Source organism: Dendrobates tinctorius, unplaced genomic scaffold (assembly GCF_039654945.1).
Source record: "Dendrobates tinctorius isolate UK_male_01 unplaced genomic scaffold, ASM3965494v1 ptg000211l, whole genome shotgun sequence".
Taxonomy (NCBI): domain Eukaryota; kingdom Metazoa; phylum Chordata; class Amphibia; order Anura; family Dendrobatidae; genus Dendrobates; species Dendrobates tinctorius.
In genome coordinates this window covers 8041857-8066525 of record NW_027361878.1, presented here as the reverse complement: position 1 = coordinate 8066525, position 24669 = coordinate 8041857, and the positions used below count along the sequence as shown (strand labels likewise).

General features: G+C 45.4%; 1 protein-coding gene across 4 annotated transcripts in view; it reads left to right on the top strand.

The window, feature by feature from the left end:
* The first annotated feature begins 1936 nt into the window (after positions 1–1936).
* Positions 1937–24669, top strand: part of CRACR2B (calcium release activated channel regulator 2B) — a 91523-nt gene continuing 68790 nt past the window's right edge. For 2 of the 4 annotated variants that reach the window (XM_073554371.1, XM_073554370.1), the window contains exon 1: positions 13542–13606. In XM_073554371.1, coding sequence (XP_073410472.1) covers positions 13557–13606 — 50 coding nt within the window. In that variant the 5' untranslated portion in view covers positions 13542–13556. Of the gene's footprint in view, positions 2086–5849; positions 5917–13541; positions 13607–24669 lie in introns of those variants that run through there. The other 2 variants (XM_073554372.1, XM_073554373.1) reach the window with 2 other exon arrangements.

The following is a 24669-nucleotide window of genomic DNA, read 5'->3' as shown; positions in this document are numbered from 1 at the left end:
CCATGTCCACGTGCCATCAGTGTTGCACTCAATACCGGACACTGGGAGCAGTGGTGGTGAATCAGTGCTGGACCTGGGGATGGTGAGTTAACAATTTTAGAACAAACTGTGACTGAGGACCAAGATTTTTTTTAAAGGGATTCCAAACTCAATAGCCAGGGGTGTATCAATCAGGATAGCAGAGGTTGCGACCATGGGAGGGAATGTGCGAGAGGGAGTCCCGCCAGCTTCTACTTCAGCTTGATGTGCGTCCAAGGAAGCGCATTCCGTTGAAATGTATATGGTGCAGAGACCCACCAGCTCCCTGCACCAGAATACAAGCCAACGGCCAGTCAGAGGACGGCAGCATGCCAGTCACAGGTGGCGTGTGGCAGTTCCATCATGCGTTGCCCATAGCAGCCATGCCAATGTCAGCTGCCGGAATCTGCGCCAGCTGTAGAAGAATACGCCTTGTGTCATGGGAGTGAAGGAAGGTGAGAAGAATCTTTAACAAAAAAAAATGTGGTGAAGTACAGCGGCAGAATGGGGAACATCATTACAGGATGCGCCAGGAGAGAGGACGTTATATCAGGATGGGGGACATTATTACTGGAAGGAAAACAGGAAGGGGGACATTATACCAGGAAGGGGCCAGAATGGAATACATTATACAAGGATGGGGGACATTATTAATTGAAGGGTCCCAGGATGAGGAATATCACTGGAAAGACGATAGGATGGGAGACATTATTACTGGAAGGAAAACAGGATGGGGGACATTATACCAGGAAGGGGCCAGGATGGAATACATTATACAAGGATGGGGGACATTATTAATTGAAGGGTCCCAGGATGACGAATATCACTGGAAAGAAGACAGGATGGGGGACATTATACCAGGAAGGGGCCAGGATGGGGGACATTATACTAGGAAGGGGCTAGGATGGAATACATTATACCAGGATGGGGGACATTATACCAGGAAGGGCCAGGATGGAATACATATACTAGTATAGGGGACATTATTAATTGAAGGGTCCCAGGATGAGGAATATCACTGGGAGGAGAACAGGGTGGGGGACATTATACCAGGAAGGGGCCAGGATGGATTACATTATACTAGGAAGGGGCTAGGATGGAATACATTATACCAGGATGGGGGACATTATACCAGGAAGGGCCAGGATGGAATACATATACTAGGATGGGGGACATTATTAATTGCAGGGTCTCAGGATGAGGAATATTACTGGAAAGAGAACAGGGTGTGGGATATTGTACTAGGAAGGGGCCAGGATGGAATACATATACTAGGATGGGGGACATTAATTGAAGGGTCCCAGAATGAGGAATATCACTGGAAAGAGAACAGGCTGGGGGACATTATACCAGGAAGGGGCCAGGATGGAATATATATACCAGGATGGGGCCATTATTACATTCTGGGAGGGAGTACATGCGTGTCTTTACAGAGTGCTACAAGGGCCCACACATCTGACCAACATGCAGGTGGGGGCACAGGTCCAAATTTGGCAGTAGGGCCCATCGGACTGTTGTTGCGCCATCGCCAGTACCGACAAGCGATGGACTGTGAGATAAGGAGTAAGTAGAGGACCATAATGGACGAGGGTTGAGCAGCTTTCTTGGGTGCAATTCTCATTGTTGTGACTCTGCTCCATCTCTAATGACATTGCGCCCTCGTTATTACAGACAGTGACCATTGCCAGCAATGTCCTCACTTTCTATCAACAAAAACATTTTTGAGACCAGTCAGGAGAAGTTTTCCAAGTGGCGACTAGTGGGAGACATTCTATGCACCTGTCACATGGCGGAGACACAGACCTCTCCTCCCTTCGTGTCACCAGCTGCAGTCTGTTCTTCCTGTGACTTGTACAGTGTCACAGAACCGCCGCACAACTTTCACTGAGCGGGGATAATCGCTTCCTCCAAGCGCCCGGTCTAGAATGATCCAGCACTGCACGGGTTAACAACACCCGAGCATGTGGGCGGGGCCGCTGTCACCGCCCCGTCCTGAGGCCACGCCCTCTGTGTGCACTTGCTGGATCCGGGAGCAGGTCTGGTAACAGCAGCAGGTGCAGCGCTCAGGTGAGTGCACGGGGGGCTCATTGTATTGGGGGGGCTCTGTGCAGGTGACTGGGGGAGAAGCTTCAGATCTAAATGAATTATGACTGATACCCCAGTGACTGGAGTTGGGATCTGTTGGCTTTCCTGTTATATGTGCACCAAGGGTGGGCGCATGGTTTGGGGGGCTCCTGCAAGGTGTACTGGCTGCAGAATCCACATGTTTTCTTCCTTTGCCCCATTGCGTCCTGGTTTTAAAGGAGAGTAAGAGACCCTGCAGGATCAGTGGCACTCTGGACCCCACTGACCCCGACTGACCTATAATGGGGTCTGCCATCATGCTTGTTGGGAGGAATAGTGCTACGCGCGTCGCCGTTCTTTCTGCCAAATATCAGTGTCACAGATGTTCCCTTATCTGCGGATTATGATGCAGAATTGCTGCAGCTTTCACCCAGAGCAAATACTTATCCAAAGCAGATAACCCGCGCCATTTCTTGATCCTATCCCCTGTGGGGTATGTGTGACTGCGGACCCTCCATGTAACCGTCTCTTTCGTTGTTGCCGTGTGCACTGGATTCCGACTCTGAGTGTCATAACGTATTCCAGTAAAGTGTCTGGAGATGGCGCTCACGTGTGACTCGGTGATCTGTGAGATCCCAGCGCCAGTCTTAGGGGCATTGCATGGCGCTAGTCTCATATTATTACACCCAGTGTGATTGTCATCGCCCTCTTAGGCACGCTCCACACTCGCACTGTGACCTCATCAGTTCCAATTTTAGGAACAGACAGTCCAGAATTTGTCAAAAACATATCTGATGGAAGCAGAGGGGCCCCATTGATTATTCTGGGGTCTGTCTCTTTTCCATTGTGTGTCTGTAATCGCCTTAAATCTTCACCTTAAACATGAACAAACATTTCCTCCTAAAGTAACAATAAAATAAAGTGCCAAGTTCTGGAAATCCTTCACTAGCCAAGTATTTTAAATCTTTTAGAAGTTCCTCAGTCAGATTTTATTTTTTATTTTTTTTAAGTTTTTTTAAATATAATATTCCTGCCTTTCAGATTTTAGGGGGGACAGACTGGAAAACCCAACTACTTTAGCAGAAGTGCAGGATCACTAGTGATGAGCAAACGTGCTGGTATAAGGTGTTATCTGAGCATGCTCGGGTCCTAACCGAGTGTATGTTCCAGTCCCTGCGGAAGCATGTCAGAAATTATTTAAAAGTTTTGTTACATTTGAAATAAGTTTCTTCTGAAAAATATTGGTTTTTTTTTTTTTTTTGGTTTTTTTTTGCACTTGATCATTGATCCATACAGATATTTTACATGTGCTGTACAGGTGCACTAGTCACATTTTCAACCGTTGTGAAATACGTGATATTTATTGGATATCCTTTGTAATCCAACAACATAGTTTGAAACGTGTTTAGTGGGGGTCTCGGCAGTGGCGGCCCCCTTTGATCGTTCCCTGACAACGCATCTACATGATTAATGTAAGCGATATTTACTTTTTAGTCAAAATACTGTAGATGTTATTAAATAGACAAAACTTTGTAAAAACAACTGTGAAAAATAGTGTGCGCCTCTTCAGGACTGGAGCAAGGTAAGGGCCTGGTGCAGGGAGAGGCGCACCAGTCATTACGTCTGCCTGGGTGATGTGGGGATGTAAGCTGTGGACAATTATAGGGTTAATGAGTTAAAAGGGCGCAGTCTACGGCTGTAGAAATCGGACTGCTGTGCTCGGACTGGCCGACGGCTCTACCAACCTGAGCGCGACAGCCGCATAGAAATACATGAAGCCGTCACACTTGGGTCGGGACAGCTGCCGGCCAGTCCGAGCACGGCGGTCCGATTTTTATGGCCATACGACTGCGCCCTTTTATCTGAGTCATATATTAAACAATGAGATCCATGTGTCATCCAAGTGCTTTTTTTTTTCTTTTTCTCTCTCATGGCATTTTTTTTTTTTTTTTTTTGAGAAGAAAGGAATAGTATAGTTTTCCATTCATTTGGAGCCTCCGTTGTAGATCCGTCCAAAAATGCTGCACAATTGTCTTGTAAAATGCTGGACGCTATGACTGAAACCAGACGGACCCTTAATAACGGCTTCAATTGTTTTTACATCTCTGTTTTTATCAGTCCCGGTTCACACTAGCGCATAAAAATATGGTAATCGTCAGTGTTTTATCCAGAAAATTCGGACAATTTTTTGTCTCACTCGCCCTCTGTGCAGTCCATGTATATCTTTTTTTTTTCCAACATCGTTTACAGGACCATTTACAGTTTCCTAGGTTACAGAATTGTGAAGTCTCCATAAAAGTCAGACGCTGGACTGTGGCTCCGTATGGCATCCAATTTTTTTTTTTGTTTATTGGTGCCCTCATAGACTTGAATGGGCGAGTCTCATCCGATTTATGGAAGAAACTCATGCACGCTGTGATTTATTTATTTTTTTTTTTTCTTCTTCGTACCCAGATTCATCCAGTAAAAAACCCCCCTCATCTGCACTGCCCCCATTAAATAACATTGGTCCCAGTGTTGTCAGTTAAGTTTTGCGGACAGCACTCTGGCTGAATATGCGGTCATGAGAATGAGCTTTCACGGAAAGAAATACAGAAATAACAGTGCAGATGGGAACGAAGCCTATTATAAAACAAAGACCTAAAGGACGCCTATTGCTTTATTCTTTTATATATTACCTAGTCCCATCCCAATAAGAGCAGTGGATCACTGAGGGGGAGTCTGGATCCTGTGACATCCCCCCCCCCCACATCTCTCCACAGTCACCAGTTGTGCCAAGAACTGCTTTGCGACACAATGTCTGCGGCTGGAATCGATGAGCTCAGAACACAGGCAATTTGCATGCAGCCCTGTTGTTACAATGCAAGCTGCTGATTACTGCAGCCTATATCCTGCCTATGTTTCAGCAGATCCAGGGTGCTGTCTTAGATTTTAAAAAACATTGAATATTTTGGGTAAGGTACTATTATTGATCACCTCAAGCTCTGGTGACTCTTGAGTACACAGGAAAGTATTCATCATCACTCTGTATAGAGGTACAAAGACTTTCTATGGATCCGATCTGTGAGCTCCCATGCAGGAGCTCATCGCTTCTGCCTCCTGAGCGTTTTTTGGTCCTCTCTGTTATTCTATAGGTGGGTCAGAAATGCGAATTCAGCTCTACATCATGCATGCTTTACTTTTCTTTTGGGTGTTCATCAGCGCAACCGGTTCTTACATGACGTGGCACATGAGTAGATAACGTCACTTGTTAGAACATCGTGCCTCTTTGATCTTTGTTTGGTAGAGATGGTATTGACCTTAAAATCTGTGTCCTGACATGTTCTCTCACGAGTGAAGCCAAGAAACACTTATGGAGAGTAAAGGGGCACTTAAAAGAGCTGTTAGTTATAGCGATTTGTAGAGGGCTAAGTACTGATATGTCAGAAGGTAGATGTACAGACAGTTTTGCATGCAGCCTTGTTAGTAACGTTGCAAGCTGCTTATTGCGGCACCCTGAATCCTGCCTAGATTGTAGCAGGATATTACCATACATTCTGGAAAGCATTGAATAGTTTGGTAGATGTACTAATATTGATCAAACAAGCTCTGGTGACTCCTGATAAATGAAGTACAGCTGTGTTAAGATGAGCCACATTACAATAAAAAGAGAAAAAAATAGACTCAAAAATAAGTCTTTTGAAAAAGTTTTTCTCCTTTTTAAGTACTTTTTCAAGTTGTAGCTGTAATTTTATTTTTTTGTTTAATTTTTTTATGGTGCACCTCAGGTAACCTCGGCCAAAGGAGAGTTAAGCGATTACAGCATTTTGTCAACAGGCTTTAGATCTTGAATGGGTAAGTACATTGCCTGCTGACTTCTAAGACTCTATGACATGTAAAGCTGATGAATGACTCCGGCTTTAATCCCCTTGTTGTTCTCCATTACCGTTAATGTTGTCAAGAGGAGGTATTAAGATCATGTGACGGCCCCCCTGGACGCGTACGACTACTGTATGTGGTGGCGGAGAGTATATACGTGTGCGCAGGGCAGATGTAGAGATGTGTACAGGGTAAAATTATTGACGTGATTTACAGCATTTAGTCAGACTATCAAATATTCTGGACTACTAGGTGGAAAAGCCAAATGTACATGTAAAGGTGAATCTGAGTGTATCTTCGTGATCCTTAATAGTGCAAGTATGTTGCTACTCTTTGTGAAGGCCCCCATACACCTTAGCCGAAAGTCAGACGAATTTGGCAATTTCAGTAGGACTGCCCGACCATCGAATGTGAGTGGGGTTCTCCTGACGGATGATGCTGGGGAAGCCATTACCAGACGTGACTTGCAGACTGTTTCTCCTCTCTCCCCGTTGGAAACGCATGAACCCTTGGCTGAACGATCATGTGTATTGCGGAGTTGGGGAGATTGCGGTTTCTTCTGCAGCCATCTGATGAATGTGACCCGCTTTAGAAACAAATAGTTGGAATTTCCAGATTTGGCGATGGATTGGTGACCATTTATTCTGTGTGTGTGTGTGTGTGTGTGTGTGTGTGTGTATCTATTCAAGGGTCATTTCAGTTCATAAAGGAAATTTGAATTTTTTTTTTTTTTTTTTTGGGGGGTGTCCCTCCATTCACAAGTCCCCTCCGCTCACCGGGCTTTTAGTCACTTTCACAAGTTACCCACAAGATACATAAAATGAAATGGTTGTCTGGTGAAAATAACTTTTCACCGGTGTGATTGGTAGAGATCCAACCTCTGTGCGCTGCACCGATCAGTACAGTGGGGAACTTTTATCCCCATTAGGGCTCATTTAGACATCTGTGCCCATTTGTCCAAGATCAGATCACAATGCCTGGACTGGTCGCAGGTCTCCTGACTATGAGGCTGTCATGCTTAGGTTGGTCCATACATTAGCTGTCCGTGTCTGGACCGATTTACACGGACCTCTGAATGACCCCGTGGAATGGAGAGGAAAGGCATTTGCTCGGCCGTTGCTCCATTCTCCCTCACCCATGACAGCACCACGGAGAGAGGGGGTCCGCCCATCAAGGACAGGAACCTACAGACAAAAGAGCGGCACCTCTCCTCCGCCCCCAGTTGGGTTCCTATCCTTGACGGGTGAACCACGGCAGCAGGAGCTCAGCGCTTACCGGAAGGTGAAGATCCGGGACCGTCCCGTCCACGGTCAGACAGCGGGGAGGCCCCTGTCGCGGCGGGGTCGGTTGCCGAAGCCGCCACCGCTGCAGCTGAGGGGCTGTCCAGGGTGAGCGGGCGGGGAGGACCGGGCCGCCGCTCCGGGAGGAGTAGGGGCCGGGGGACGCCGGTATAGGGGCAGCACCGGGTACAGAGGTGTACCAAGATGGCGCTGCCCCGGAAGTAGAAGGAAGGGGTTCCCAGAGATAAAATCCTGGAATCCATGCCAATGATAAGAGGGTCGGCAGCCTTCCTGCCGACTCTTCGGCTGATTCGATAAGATTGTCATCTAAAACGGCAGCCTTGTCGAATGCAGCTAGAAGAGCTTTATGGTTAAAATGTTGGCCTGGGGATCTCCAGACAAAAATGAAGTTATGCGCCATTCCCTGTGAAGGAAAATTCCTCTTCGGGGAAACCTTGGATGACATCCTCGAAAAGGCAGGCGACAAAAAGAAAGGCTTCCCAAACCTAGGACCAGTGAGCGCCACAGGCTTTAAACGGTCCTTTCGGAACAAAAAGTTCTTTCAGAGGAGACCCCCGAGAGACCAAAAATGTGAAGACAGAAGAAGGGACAGGGGGTTCATCTTCGGTAACTCGTCCCGGGATAAAAAACCCGCCAAGTGACTGTGGGCCCAGGGTGGGAGGGAGACTAAGTTTTTTCCTCCCAGCTTGGGAGAAATTATACAACAATCCCTGGCTGATAAATCTTGTAAGATCAGGATTAAGGATAAACTTTTATTCTCTCCCGCCGCAAAAATATATAATTACCCCGATAAGGTCGTCAAAAAACGAACAGGACGCCCTCGAAAAGGAGGTCCTGAGTATGTTGGACAAAAAAAGTCCTACAGGAGGTTCCCCCACAGGAGAGAGGCAGGGGGTTCTACTCGCCTCTCTTCCTGGTAACCAAACCAGACGGCACCTTCCGCACCATCATAAATTTAAAAAGACTGAATTGCTATATCAAGAACGAAAAATTCAAGATGGAATCGATCAAATCGACCATCAAAATTCTCTTTCCGCAATGCTTTATGGTGGTCTTAGACCACAGCGATGCCTACTACCATGTCCCCATTCACAAAGAATCCAGGCAATACCTCAGGCTAGCAGTCTCGATAGCAGGAGAAATAAGAGAATTCCAATACAAGGCCCTGCCATTTGGGATCTCAGTGGCTCCACGGGTCTTTACGAAATTGGTGGCGAGCAACTCAGGCCAGAAATGCACAGAACAGATGGACAGAGTGATAAGCACTCTAAAAAACCTCGGGTGGCTTCTGAACCTGAAAAAGTCAAGGCTGGAACCAAGGAGAGTCCAGGAGTTCCTAGGCCTGACACTGGATTCAAACATCCAAGTGTGTTACTTGCCAGATCACAAAAAGGACAGAATTATTCATATGGTACAAAAAGCGAGGCAAAACCCTTCTATGACACTAAGACGAGCAATGTCCCTGTTAGGGTCCCTCTCTGCATGCTTGCCGGCGGTCCAGTGGGCACAAATACACATGAGGGATCTGCAGTGGGATATCCTGACCAACCAGCGGGCCTTAGGAGACCACTTGGAACATCATATTACGCTAGTTTCAAAAACTATTCATTCCCTAGCCTGGTGGGAGGACAAAAACAACTTGTCCAAAGGGATCCCCTGGGAGGCCAAGATCACACATGTAATTACCACCGACGCCAGCCCTGTGGGATGGGGAGCACACATGGGCATCCGTGTGGCTCAAGGGGGATGGAGAAGTCAAGAACTAAAAGCCTCCTCGAATCAAAAAGAACTGCTAGCAGTAAATTATGCCTTGAGTCACTTTTTGCCAGCATTAATGGGCCATCATGTCCGGATATTCTCGGACAACCGAGTAACAGTGGCCTATATAAACCACCAGGGGGGAACCAGGTCCAGAACGCTAATGGAGGCATCCTCCGAGATATTCAGGTTAGCCGAGGGAAAACTTACTGTCCCTATCGGCGCTACACATACGGGGAGTAGAGAACCAGACAGCAGACTTTCTGAGCCGTACCCAACTACATCAAGGGGAGTGGGCTCTAAATCAGTCCGTTTTTCAGAAGATTGTGGAAATGTGGGGAACCCCAGACATAGACTTATTTGCAGACCACAAAAACAAAAAAGTGGAAGCATTCTGTTCTCTAAATCCCAAGGGGAATCCTCAGACCCTGGACGCATTTATGCTCCCATGGACACGGGGACTACTGTATGCCTTCCCACCAACCATTCTCCTCCCGGCGGTGATAAGGAAAGTCAGGGAAGAGGGGGCTCGGGTAATACTTATAGCCCCTTTCTGGCCAAAAAGAACATGGTTTTCATGGCTCAGAATGTCAGTAACCGACCCCTGGGTTCTACCAGATCTCCCCGACCTTCTATCGCAGGGTCCTGTGCTACACCCCCAAGCAGTGAACCTCCATTTAACAGCATGGAATTTGAAAGGTCACTGCTGAGGGGGAAAGGATTTTCAGAAAATCTAATTTCCACGTTACAAAAAAGTAGAAAACCAATTACAATCAAAGCCTTTGGTAGAACCTGGAGGAAATTCCTATCCAGTTCGGGGGCAAAGGTTCAGGATGGAATACAAATGGATAAAATCCTGGAATTCCTCCAAAGGGGGTTAGAACAGGGACTAGCGACTAACACACTGAGGGTACAGGTAGCGGCCCTAGGCGCCCTCTATAATCAGGAGGTGGCGAGCGACCCTTGGGTATCACGGTTTATGAGGGCTGCAGCCAGGTCTAGACCAATAGCTACCCAGAAAGTACCATCATGGGATCTGAACTTAGAGTTGTCAGCCCTAACAGGACCCCCATTCGAGCCTATTCAGTCAGCTCCACTAAAGACCCTATCATTAAAAACGATACTGCTAGTGGCCCTAACATCGGCTCGCAGAGTGAGTGACATACAAGCCTTATTGGCATTACCCCCATTCATTAAAATTATGGAGGATAGAATTATATTGAAACCTGACCCTGCATATTTGCCCAAGGTAGCAACACACTTCCATAGATCACAGGAGGTAGTCCTTCCTTCCTTCTGCCCAAACCCTACGAATAGAGGAGAGGAGAAATTTCACACATTAGATGTGAAGAGGTGCTTTGTGCACTACCTAGAGGCCACCAAGGGATGTAGGAAGGAAGGATCTCTCTTTGTGTGTTTCCAGGGACCTCGTAAGGGGCTCGGGGCGTCCAAAAGTACCCTGGCAAGATGGATAAGGGATGCGATTGCCCTGGCATACTCATGCAGCGGGAATACCATCCCGGAGAGTCTAAAAGCCCACTCTACGAGAGCAATGGCGACCTCATGGGCGGAAAGATCAGAGGTATCAATAGAACAGATCTGTAAGGCGGCCACCTGGTCAACACCTTCTACCTTTTTCAAACACTATCGCCTAGATCTAGCCTCTGCGTCTGACCTGACCTTCGGGAGAAGGGTCCTTCAGGCGGTGGTCCCTCCCTAAGCTACCAATCTCTGAAATTCTCTCCGTGGTGCTGTCATGGGTGAGGGAGAATAGCTTAGTTACTCACCGATAACGGTGTTTCTCGGAACCCATGACAGCACCCGCTTAATTCCCCCCCCTTTTTTCACGTGTGCGGTGAGCACGATTTAATATGTGTAGAGTGTGTTCTTAGACACGAGACTTCTCTATAAGTAGACAAATTATAATGTTATGTATATACTTTTGTTGTTAACTAACCGGGAGACCCTCTGATGCTCTGTAACCAACTGGGGGCGGAGGAGAGGTGCCGCTCTTTTGTCTGGAGGTTCCTGTCCTTGATGGGCGGACCCCCTCTCTCCGTGGTGCTGTCATGGGTTCCGAGAAACACCGTTATCGGTGAGTAACTAAGCTATTCCTTCCCTATGGGGCTGCCGAGTGCTGCACTTTTTCGAATAACCCCATAGAGGAGGAATGGAGCAGTGTTTGGGCGTCCTACCGGCCTCTCCATTTTGTATCAGGAATAAAAGTTCACCATCAGAGAGATAAATTCCTCATTCTGCCGATCAGTGCGGATCCCAGAAGTCGGACCCCGCAATCAGTAAATAGGTGATGTCTCTACAAATACTGATCCCTCTTCATTATCCGCTCCAAGTGACAGTCACAGCATTTTATCACTGTATGACACAGTACCCAGGCTCGGACTGGCCAACTGGAGAACGGGGAATCCACCGGTAGGCCCCTATGAAGAAGTGCTAATTAGCAGTGCAGGAAAAACTCTCATTTTATTGTTCATTAATCAAGTTAACCAAATTAATATTACATAGAAGCAAAAGTAAATTTGTTTACTACGTTCAGTTATTTTTGCTTGTAGCTGAACAGTGGTCTCCAAGAATCCCTGTTACTCGGGGGCCTTTGCCTATCCGGTGTGACACTGTCAGTGCTTACTTTATCATTACAGTAATACGTGGCGGTATTTTGCAGTATTTTTTTGGTGCCCGTATCGTAGTATTTGTGTCCTCTATGGCAGTCGTGTTCTGGTATAAAACCAGCACCATAAAGTGGACTGCGGTATTATTTAGGCACTAGCTGGCATTATTATTTTAACTGTGTGTGAGGTTGAACTTAATGGGGTTTATGAAAAAAAATTGCCATGACTTTATTACATTTGGTAACCACTGCAATACAACATGACTCCCTCTGCTGACAATGGAAAATCCTTCTAACCAGTCTTGGAAAATTGGGGTCTGCACATCTGATGGGTCCCATAAGAGAGTGCTGGTGCGAGTAGTTTTATAATTTTCTAAGGCTCTATTCACATTTAAAGTTTTGCTCCTACATAGACCCCCAATGTATGTCACGGTAATGGCTACATTACCATTGTGTAAAAAGGCTATTTCTATTAGTGATGAGCGAGCGTGATGGGATAAGGTGTTATCTGAGCATGCTCGAGTGCTAACGGAGTGTCTTCGGCGTGCTGCACGAGTCGTCACGGCTGCTTGAGTTATGACTGTCAAACTAGATGTCTAATTGGATGCAGACATCACAGCCCATATACCCCATGTGATGTTTGCACCCAATCACTTTCCTGAGTGGTATATGGCAAGTGCCGCTGAGCCGATAGCGCACAAGAGATCTGCAGCCAGTCACTATTGGGGGTGTGGCATCTGCATCCAATCTCTGGCCTTCGCTGCTTTATACACCTCGTACCGCTGAGCTCAGTGATTGTTTGCAGATTTCTTCTACACTATGAAGGCTGTGATCTCTGCAGCCAATGCAAACCAAATAATTTCAGCAAGAAGCGTTGGGGACACAACGCTAGAACAGAGGGTTATATACACTATTTAATTTTTTTTTTTAAAGAGATTGTTTTTCATTTACCTTGCCCCTTAAAGGGAGTCTATTACCTGGATTTTACTACCCCATTTGAGAGCAGTATGATGTTGAGGCAGAGACCCCAATTCCATTGATGTATCACTTACTGGGCTGCTCACTGCAGTTTTGAAAAAAATAACTGTTTTTTTTCTGCTGCAGATCTAGCAATTCTCTGAATGCTGAGTACTGTATAACTCCGCCCACTTCACTGATTGGCAGCTTTTTGCCTGTGCACAGTGTACACAGAAAGCTGCCGATCAGTGGTGGGGTTATACAGAGCCCATGAATATCGAGCACTGCATGGCAGCAGGTTTACTAGTCTTCTAGTGTCAATATCATGCTGAAAAGAAAATTTGTGATTTTATCAAAACTACAGGAAGCAGCCCAATAAGTTACACATCACTGGAATCAGGGTCTCTGTCTCTACATTATGCTGCTCTCAGATTAGGTGGCAAAAACCTGGTGACAGATTCCCTTTAAAGAGTTCCCACATAAATCAATTTAAATGTGTTTTGTTTATTGATGGAGATATGATCCTGAAAAGACTGAAAAGTAGCTTTCATTCCAGGTAATGAGTCCTTATGTCATGTCCTGACCTCATTATTTAGAAGTAATAGTCATGGCTTATGTGAGCTTAACATGAACTAAAGAAAATCACCACCTCGTAATTAACCCTAAAGTAGTGCTTTTTGCATTGATGACGCGCTCTGCTGAATGCTCCAGGCCCCGTCTGTAGCGCATCCAAATTTATGAAAAGCAGTTTAAAGGTAAATCACAACGCTTCCTCCCTGTAGGTAAATCAGGATCCGAACTGCGTAAATCCAATGCAAACAAGTGAATAAATCCCATGCACCGAGGGCTGCGGTAATGTCTGCACAGGTCTGCACCATACCTACGTGTGATCCATATGGCAGCTTATCAGGGAGGTGTTACCAAACAATCAGTTAATCCAATGGTGCAGGTATTTATGACTCTCATTATAACAGATGCCCCAGTGTTTAGAGAGCAGCTGCATGTACTGGAGAGAGAGGATTACGTAACTGCTGAACAATCTCCCCTCTGCCCCGAACCATGTGATACTATGTGCAGTCGATAATTGTATGTGTGTGTACATATATATTTTTCCCCAGAATAATCAATATCATTGAAGGAGTATTCCTACCTGCATGATCCTGTCCCAATATGTAGTAGGTATAATAATAGTAGCAAATACATCTAAATAGAAATGTAGTATAGTTCTTCTGATTAGCTATCTTGCTTACCCCATGTGCAGGGCATTGCGGTAGCTTAGGTATTCATGGTTACACCAGCTAACAACTGTCACTATATGAGTGGTCGTAACCATAGATGTCTAAGCTATTGACAATTGTGCATTATGATGAGCTTTTGGACTGCAAAGGGTCCATATATTGGGTGGGGTCCTCTTCTGTAGCCAATTGTTTTACTTAACCTAATTATGATCTAAGTGCCATAAAATTATGGTGCTTTAACCGTGCTCCACTGTAAATGTTTATCACTCGGTTAAAGCTAGCAGTAGCGGGTCAGGTCACCAGCGTGGATTCTGGGGAGAAGACTGAAGTAGTTTATTACCGCTTCTGTCTCCTCCTGTTGCAGTTTAGTGAGCGCTATGCAGTAGAAGCATGGCAATGCTGATGCTTGTTTGTGACCGAGCTTGCTTATAATTGCAGAGTGTCTGTCCAGCATAGCAGAGCTACTATGTCCTAGCAGGCCCAGATCAGCTCTGCCATTCACTTGTGTCACTCCATTGGGCTGTTCTCTCTGTAACTGAGTCACATAAGTAAGCCCCAGTTACAGTGGGAAAAAATGCATAAAAAGTCCCCACCCCCCCAAAAAAAAAAATCAGATATGGATTTATATTGTACCCTTCTGCTTGCAGAATGAAGTAACTTGGATTATGAGAGTTTACAACCCTAATCTTCCTTCTTCTGAGCTCCTCTCAGCTAATTATTGGACCATAGGAAGGTTGCGTCAATTTTGTGGCCATATTATGTTGAGGAAAACTTAGAAGGAAGATAAAAGAAAAAACAAACAAACATTCAGAACTAGCTCACTGATGGATCCTCAGGTAGCTCATTCTGCAACCAGTAACACAGAAGCTATATAGAAGGTAAACAATGCAAAATTTTTAATAAAACCCAATTGCAAAAAAAATCCCCTGTACCAGTTAGTGCTTTCTGCCTTTTTAGGGGGCTGAGTGATTGAACGCCCTTTTTATATTATCACTGTCATTTTATCTAACCTCTGACACCTCCCCGATACTCTAGAGGTTGTACGTTATACCGTCGTACACAGCATCGTACTACGCAGGCATGTCCTATAGGATTGCATTGGAAAGCACAAGATTTGGCATTTAAAGCCATTCATTAAGGATTGAGTGTAGCAGGACCAGTAACGTCCTCTGGCAACCGCCCCGGGACGGGCAGTAATTTTGTATTTTTGAGTTGGCAATAAATGAGGTAATTGGGTGTCCAGCTGCAAACTGGACAATCAAGTTATATAGACGGACCTTCCCTAATTGATAATATTCATGAAATCTGTTTGACCATCAATATCCAGCTGTGGTAATCCGATGAAAAATTATACATATAAGATCTGACAGATTTTAGACGAGGGGCAATAGTTTTCAGAGTAAAAAAAAAAAATCCAAAAGTAGACATATCTAGGCAAAGTCTTCATTTAAAAAAAAAAAACCTAGCATATTGCTACTGCTGCAGAGAGTTTAATGTTTGTAAGTCCTTGATCTAGCTCCGTGTATTTGCAAAAAAAGATCTGATACAAATTCATCAGAACTTCTGCTCAGTTCTGACAGCTTTCTCTATTCTCCCACTCTTCTCTAAAGAACTGTGCACAAAGCCCTCCATAAGCAGTGAGAGGAAAGGTGACTGATTGTTCTCAGGCATCCAGTGGAGAGGGGAGAAAGCATGAACAGTCTCGGGGAGGGCAGAGAAAACAGGCTGCAGGTAAGGTGGAAAGCAGGTGAAGAGAGAATAAGTTCAGGATAGAAGTTGTGCTGATATATAGGCAATGAAGCACCATGGATACACACAGACATCATGTCTAGCCTGCATTATAAGGACAGACACTACCACAAGAGAGAAATCTGAATCTTAGGCTGCAATCTGCATATTAGGGGGTCATAAAAAAAGAATAAAAATTGGAGACTGATTCTTTGTACAGTTTTATTAAGTAGAAATAACTACTAACATGTATAGCAATATATTTTTGCTATATCAGATGATGTATAGCTGTTGAGTTTTTCTGTACTGGGCATTTTTTTAATTTTAGGGCAGATTAATCCTACAAGTAATGTTCTGCAGTTTTCTTATTGCAGTTCAGTGTCCAGACTTTCCATTGCTGTCCGTATCCCGGAGATCCTTTTCTGTGTATGTTCACACTACTGATGGAGTCAATAGTTACAGTGTGTACAGTATAAATGACAGCTTCTATATTGTACCTGCCTTGTTTGCTGTTCTCATCATATATTTTGGTGGCCAGTGACAAGGACATGTCCGGGATTGTTCTCCAAGAAAATATGAAAACCATGGCAAAAGCTGCAGTCACTGAACAAGTGACATTCAGCATAAGGTCAGACTCTGAAAGGAGTCCCGCACTCTATGAAGGGGCAGCGCACTCTGATTTTAACCTCTAGTAAATCTCAGGGGTTAAATTGTTTTTATACCACACTAACTACCAGTGACGTATATTTTTGGCTCAGATCACTAAAGGCTGTATGGAGATGGCTCAGGAGCTGAGCCTGCTACATGCAAGGCAGGTGTCGCCTGTGTTACTTAGCCGACATCTGCAGCAGCCAGAGCTAAGCTCAGATGGGTGCTGATAACCATTTAGATTGGCACAATTACTAGTGTGACCGCATTGCAGGACGACAAAGGCCTTCTGAAGCCAAAATGTATTTGTCCGAAAAAACATTTGTGCAGTAAACACAGCGGGGACTCAAATGTATTTTTCGAGGACTCCGAAGTCATTCAGTTAGCACCCGAGCATGCTCAGATAACACCTTATCCCAGCACAAAAACTGAAATACCAGAATTGCTGATTTTTGGTCACTCTACTTCCCTTAAAAGAAATTCAAAATTTTTTTTTAAAGGGAATCTGTCACCAGGCTTTTGCTACTCCATCTGAGAGCAGCATGATATTGGGGAAGAGGCCCTGGCTCCAGTGATGTTCACTTACTGGGCTGCTTTAATCGCTTTTATCTGCAGCAGCCGTAGCACTGCTCTGAATGCTGAGCTCTCTGTGTGTGTGTGTGTGTGTGTGTGTGTGTGTGTGTGTGTGTGTGTGTGTGTGTGTGTATATATATACACTCACTGGCCACTTTATTAGGTACACCATGCTAGTAAGGGGTTGGACCCCCTTTTGCCTTCAGAACTGCCTCAATTCTTCGTGGCAGAGATTCAACAAGGTGCTGGAAGCATTCCTCAGAGATTTTGGACCATATTGACATGATGGCATCACACAGTTGGCGCAGATTTGTCGGCTGCACATCCCTGATGCGAATCTCCCGTTCCACCACATCCCAAAGATGCTCTATTGGATTGAGATCTGGTGACTGAGGAGGCCATTTGAGTACAGTGAACTCATTGTCATGTTCAAGAAACCAATCTGAGATGATTCGAGCTTTATGACATGGCGCATTATCCTGCTGAAAGTAGCCATCAGATGTTGGGTACATTGTGGTCATAAAGGGATGGACATGGTCAGCAACAATACTCAGGTAGGCTGTGGCGTTGCAACGATGCTCAATTGGTACCAAGGGGCCCAAAGAGTGCCCAGAAAAAATTCCCCACACCATGACACCACCACCACCAGCCTGAACCGTTGATACAAGGCAGGATGGATCCATGCTTTCATGTTGTTTACGCCAAATTCTGACCCTACCATCCGAATGTTGCAGCAGAAATCGAGACTCATCAGACCAGGCAACGTTTTTCCAATCTTCTACTGTCCAATTTCGATGAGCTTGTGCAAATTGTAGCCTCAGTTTCCTGTTCTTAGCTGAGAGGAGTGGTACCCGGTGTGGTCTTCTGCTGCTGTAGCCCATCTGCCTCAAAGTTCGACGCACTGTGCGTTCAGAGATGCTCTTCTGCCTACCTTGGTTGTAACGGGTGGCAATTTGAGTCACTGTTGCCTTTCTATCAGCTCGAACCAGTCTGCCCATTCTCCTCTGACCTCTGGCATCAACATGGCATTTCCGGCCACAGAACTGCCGCTCACTGGATTTTTTTTCTTTTTCGGACCATTCTCTGTAAACCCTAGAGATGGTTGTGCGTGAAAATCCCAGTAGATCAGCAGTTTCTGAAATTCTCAGACCAGCCCTTCTGGCACCAACAATCCTGCCACGTTCAAAGGCACTCAAATCACCTTTCTTCCCCATACTGATGCTCGGTTTGAACTGCAGGAGATTGTCTTGACCATGTCTACATGCCTAAATGCACTGAGTTGCCGCCATGTGATTGGCTGATTAGAAATTAAGTCTTAACACACAGTTGGACAGGTGTACCTAATAAAGTGGCCAGTGAGTGTGTGTATATATATATATAATATTACATTTTATTTCAATAACGCCGACATATTCCGCAGCACTTTACATTTCAGAGGGGACTTGTACAGACAATAGACATTACAGCATAACAATAATCACATAGATCATAACAGATACCAAGAGGAATGAGGGCCCTGCTCGCAAGCTTACAATCTATGAGGAAAGAGGTAGACACGAAAGGTGGGTGGTAACAGTTGCCCTGATTGTATGGACCAGCCATAATGTTATGTGTGTAACAGTACAGACACAGAGGGCTAATGGATGCATAAAGCATGTGGGAACATGATATGGTTATGGTAAAACTTTTGACTGGGCCACCCAGGGATAGTTAGGTTAATGTGTTGGGGCGATAGGTCAGTCTGAATAAATGCGTTTTCAGGGCACGCTTAAAATTGTGACGATTGGCGAGGAATATGATCCTGGCTGCAGCATTCAAGACAGATTGCAGGGGGGAGAGTTTGGTAAGAGGGAGACCGATTAGAAGAGAGTTACAATAGTCCAGACGAGAATGAATAAGAGAAATAGTAAGTTTTTTGCGGAATCATAAGTAAGAAAAGGTCGAATTCTAGAAATGTTTTTGAGGTGCAGATGACAAGAGCGAGCCAGTGATCGGATGTGGGGGGCAAAGGAAAGCTCGGAGTCAAGTATGACCCCAAGACAACGGGCATGTTGCTGGGGAGTAATAGTGGAACCACACACGGAAATGGCAATGTCAGGTATAGGTACATTACTAGAGGGAGGAAACACCAGGAGTTCAGTCTTTGACAGGTTCAGTTTCAGATACAGTATAGTGAGGACATGATGTTAGACACAGCGTTTAGACAATCGCCGGTGTTTTCTAGAAAGGCTGGCGTGATGTCAGGAGAAGAAGCGTATAATTGTGTGTCATCAGCATAGAGATGGTACTGGAAACCAAATCTACTGATTGTTTGACCAATAGGGGCAGTGTACAAAGAGAAGAGGAGGGGGCCTAGGACTGATCCTTGAGGAACCCCAACAGTAAGGCTGGGTTCACACGTAGCGGAACTCTCGTGGAAATTACCACGAGAATTCCGGAATTCCATTCCGCGGGAAAATCGCATTTTAAATTCCCACGATTTTCCCACGGAAAAACTAGCATTTTGCAAGCGTAATTAGCTTGCACTTGCAGAATACTAGCGTTTCGCAAGCGATCTGTAGCATCGCTTGGAGAACTGATTGACAGGTTGGGTTGGTCACACTCGTCAAACATAGTGTTTGACGAGTGTGACCAACTTTTTACTATTGAGGCCGCCTATGCGGCATCAATAGTAAAAGATAGAATGTAAAAAATAATAATACAAATATATAGTTATTCTCACCTTCTGACGTCCCGCGCAGCCTTCCCACCTCTCTCCACGCTCCCGGTCCCAGTAATCCTTTGCGACAATTACCGCGATGACGTCTGTTCTCGCGGGATCGCGACGTCTCGCGGTCATTCGCGATGACGTTGCGCAAATGACCGCGAGAACGGACGTAATCGCTCGCAAAGGATTACTGGGACCGGGAGCGTGGAGAGAGGCGGGAAGGCTGCACTGGACGTCGGAAGGTGAGAATAACAATATTTTTTTATTTTAAATTCTATTTTTTACAGGGATATGGTACCCAAAGCCCGGAGGACAGTCTCCTCTCCTCTGGACAGTGGTTACCATCCGCAAATGTTCTGCTTACTTTTCGCATGGTGTGCACAGCCACATGCGGAAAGTAAGCAGATCAATGCATTCCTATGGGTGCGGGATCGCCGCGATTCCGCAAAATTAATGAGCATGCTGCGTTTTTTTACCGCGAAGCGATTCCGCCGCGGTAAAAACCGCAGCGTTAGCACAGCATTGCGGAATCCCATAGGAATGCATGGGATGCTTATTTTTCGCGGCAAAATCTGCCGTGGAAACGCGAAAAAAAGCCACGTGTGAACTCCGCTTAAGGGGAAGATGAGAGGAGGAGGAGCCAGCAAAAGATACAGTAAAGGAGCGGTCAGAGAGATAGGAGGAAAACCAGGAGAGAACGGTGTCCTTGATGCCGATGGAGCCGATCATAGTGAGGAGGAGCTGATGATCCACAGTGTCGAATGCTGCAGAGAGATCCAAGAGAATTAGCATGGAGTAATGACCATTTGATTTAGCTGTTAGTAGATCATTAGAGGCTTTAGTGAGGGCAGTTTCAGTAGAGTGTAACGAGCGGAAACCGGATTGGAGAGGGTCGAGAAGAGAGTTATCAGAGAGATAGCGGATAAGACAGGCGTTCCAGGAGTTTAGAGATGAAGGGAAGATTAGAGACAGGTCTATAGTTAGCGGAACAGTTTTTTTTTTTTTATATAATATTATTATAATTTGCTATTGCTGTAATTGTACTGACCTGGTGAATCCTATTGAAGTCAGGAAAAAACAAACACCCCCCCCTAAAAAAAAAAAAAAGTGGTGGATTTTTCACTATTTCACTCCACTTGAATTGTTTTTCAGTACATTAATAGTGTAATTCAAAACAAGTTGTCCCGCCCCCCCAAAAAAGCTGTTATGTAACTATGTCAGCAGAAAAATAAAAAGTTTTGGTTCTTAGAAGAAGGGGAGGAAAAAACAAAAACTCAAAAATGAAAAAGATCTGGAGGGTTAAAACCTTTTGGAGGGGTTATGTTCTGTTAGGATTAGGTGGTCATACACGAGTAGTTTGGGGCTTTAACAAGAATTTAATTATTAACTATTGTCTTTAAAAGAGTGCTGCACCAATCTAGTTACACACGTCAGTCCATATCTTCCGGTATAACAGTCACAATATGTGTTGTCCATAACAGAATGGATCCAAAAGTTCTTTAAAAATCAAGAAAACTTGGGCAGAAATGTTTCCCTAAATATTTATGGAACCTAGGAAAGAAACAAAATGAGCACATACCCTGCAGTAAGTAAATAGGGTCAGTACATGTAAATATCATAGGGTCCTTATTACTATTTTGATTTAAAAAAAAAAAAAAAGCATAAAAACCACTGCACCGTGATGAGGTGTGCCCAATCAGGATGGACCCTAACTCTTGTAGTTCACCTCACTATGTGTCAGCAGACCTCAAAATAGACGAGGGTAGAACTGGACTGAGGCCTGACTGTTTTGCTGATGCCCATGGATAGCTATAAAGACGAGATGCACAGATTCAAAAGGGTGAGCCTTGTTCCTGTATGTACAACGTACAAAAAAAAAAACAAAACCAAAAAAAAAAGAGCTGGAACATTTGTTGGTATAAGTACAATGGGTAGGTGCACATTCACACTGTGGTCATTCAACAGACAGAACCTAAATATATATATAGTTAACAACGAAGTCCAGTTTTTGTAGCATTGCTGATTTCACAGTTTTCTGCAGCTCCAACGCACGGACTGCTTAGCTTTCCTAGCTGACCCATGCATTGTTCTTTCAGAGAGAGACCCTGGCATATCTCTCTTCAGCTACAGCTCACATTTTGACTGGTCATTCACCAGCAACACACTCGACTCTGCTCAGCATCCAGCAGACTGACCCACCTACTGAACACAGGCCCTGGTTCTTAGTCAAAGTTAATCAGGTGTATCTAATCAATACGTACAGTGCTAGGATTTAGCCCAGTCCTACGTGGCTTTGCTTCAGGATATAAAATTGTCTAAAAATCTGCAACAAATTTTGCTAATTAAATCTGCATACTTAACATGCACATTTTGTTTGTGGATTTAGCCTTACTTAAACCCATTCACTGACCTTGTACTGTGCCGCGTTATAAACTTTTGGTGTTGAAACTGTAATTGAAAGTGTAATAAATACGTGATCTGTACCCAAATGACACTGATTTATACTCAGAAGCAGAAATTAAGGGCATGAAATGGTCGCCTCCTCTGTGGATAAGCACCACTTTGTATTGGAACTACTCTGTGGTGATCACTAAGGGCAATGTCCATGCTGAGTGTTGGATCCGATTACGGTTCTTTACCTAATCGTTCCACTGTAGCGCTGCCTTGTGTACAATCTTAAATTGTTTTCCCTGACATCTAACACTTAAAATTGTAGCCAAAGTACATGAAAGATTGACATTGGCACAGCATTCCAGACACTGGCATGGCATGCCACTCCGGATACTGGCACAGGCACACCACTCCTGACTACACACAAAACATCTTCTAGCTACAACAACATACTGTGCACACAAAACAATACAACAAATAAATCATGGGTGTGTGTGGTGCCGGTACACTGCACAATAGGGCAATCAAATAAATAGGAATTAAGTCACTAATTGACTATTAGAGATGAGCGAATATGTTCGGAAACGGTCACCAAATCCGAATTTTGCCATATTGCCACCAGACTACTACCACTAATATCCCACATCATCCCGTCAGCCAGAGCCACCGGACTACTACCCCTAATATCCCCCATCATCCCATCAGCCAGAGCCACCGGACTACTACCCCTAATATCCCACATCATCCCATCAGCCAGAGCCACCGGACTACTACCCCTAATATCCCACATCATCCCATCAGCCAGAGCCACCGGACTACTACCCCTAATATCCCACATCATCCCATCAGCCAGAGCCACCGGACTACTACCCCTAATATCCCACATCATCCCATCAGCCAGAGCCACCGGACTACTACCCCTAATATCCCACATCATCCCATCAGCCAGAGCCACCGGACTACTACCCCTAATATCCCACATCATCCCATCAGCCTGAGCCACCGGACTACTACCCCTAATATCCCACATCATCCCATCAGCCTGAGCCACCAGACTACTACCCCTAATATCCCACATCATCCCATCAGCCTGGGGTCAGAACCAGAGCGCTGAGTGGAACCGTCCTAACTTCCATACCGGGAATTCCTTTAAGAGAGGCCTGGGGTCAGAACCAGAGCGCTGAGTAGATTTGCCCTGACTTCTATACCAATGATCCCTTTAATAGAAGCCTGGGGTGAGAATCAGAGCGCAGAGTGGATTTGCCCTCACTTCCATATCAGAGATCCCTTTAAGAGACCCTGGGGTCAGAACCACAGTGCTGAGTGGAACGGTCCTAACTTCCATACCGGGGATCCCTTTAAGAGAGGCCTGGGGGCAAAACCAAAGCGCTGGATGGCTTTGCCCTGGCTTCCATACCAATGACCCCTTTAATAGAAGCCTGGGGTCAGAATCGGAGCGCTGAGGGATTTGCCCTAACTTCCATACCGGAGATCCCTTTTAAGAGGGAAGATGTGCCTATGGAATGGAGGATGTGTGATGGGTATATGGGCAGGGAGGGGGTGATTCATTTCTATCATGTGCGCTCTGCTCCTTTCTGGGGGGCAGACAATGGCTAGGTGTTCCCGGGGAAGGCTAGATTTCTCCCACCCGGTCAGTGTCTGCTGAGGTGTTGTCGAGTGGGAAAACTGTTGCTCATAGCAACCAATCACAGCTCAGCTTCCTTAAAACAGCTCTGGTGAAATGAAAGATGATTCGTGATTGGTTGGTGATACATATATATATATATATATATATATATATATATATATATATATATATATATATATATATATATATATATATATATATATATATATATATATATATATATATATGCAAATTCCATGTCTGGCCTTGATCGCCATGTGTTTCACTGTGAAACAACATATGTTCAGACTGTCCCTGCTCCGTGCACAATGTATTCACTAAACCTCTTGCACAAAATATGTCAATCAAGTTTATACTTAGCGATGCACCAGCAATCCTGACCAGCGATATGACGCGTTCAGGATCGCTGGTACATCGCTAAGTGGTCGCTAGTGAGCTGCCACACAGGCAGATCTCACCAGCGACATCACAGGGGACGGGGATCGCTACTTACCTGTCACACCAGGCGATCCTGCGTCCTCCCGCCCGCATCCACACGTCGCTCGTCGTCACAGCAGGAAGCACCCGACAAGAAACAGTCCAGCCTGTTCTCGCGCGATCAGCGATAAGCATCGGGGGGTGCGGGTTGTAGATAAGTATCACACATAGCGATATCGCTAGCAATATCGCTATAACGTCACAAGTTATAGCGATATTGCTAGCGATATCTCTTAGTGTGACAGGCCCTATAGGATAGGTCATCAATGTCTGATCGGCCAGGGTCTGATACCCCCGCTGCTCTATTGTTCTCTGTGTAGGCTGGAGCAGACACCGGCAGGAGCTGCTCAATTGCGGAGCTGCTCCATCTTCTGATAGTGGCCACGGAAGGGTACTGCACATCCTCACCCCTATTGATTTGCCTTGGCCACTATCAGAAGATGGAGCAGCACCACCATTGATTGGTTGCAGCCGCCGACACCAAGAACAGCTGATAGCGAGGGTGTCGGACTGATCAGACATTGATGACTTATCCTAAAATCTGTGAGGTGGAGATGAGGACGTTCCAGCGTCAATGCAGTAGACATCTGCTGATGAACACCGGCTACTGTGGTGGTCCATGGTCTTCTATTGTGTCGAAGATCAAAAAAAGCTCCAGAGGGAGCAAATTGGGGCTG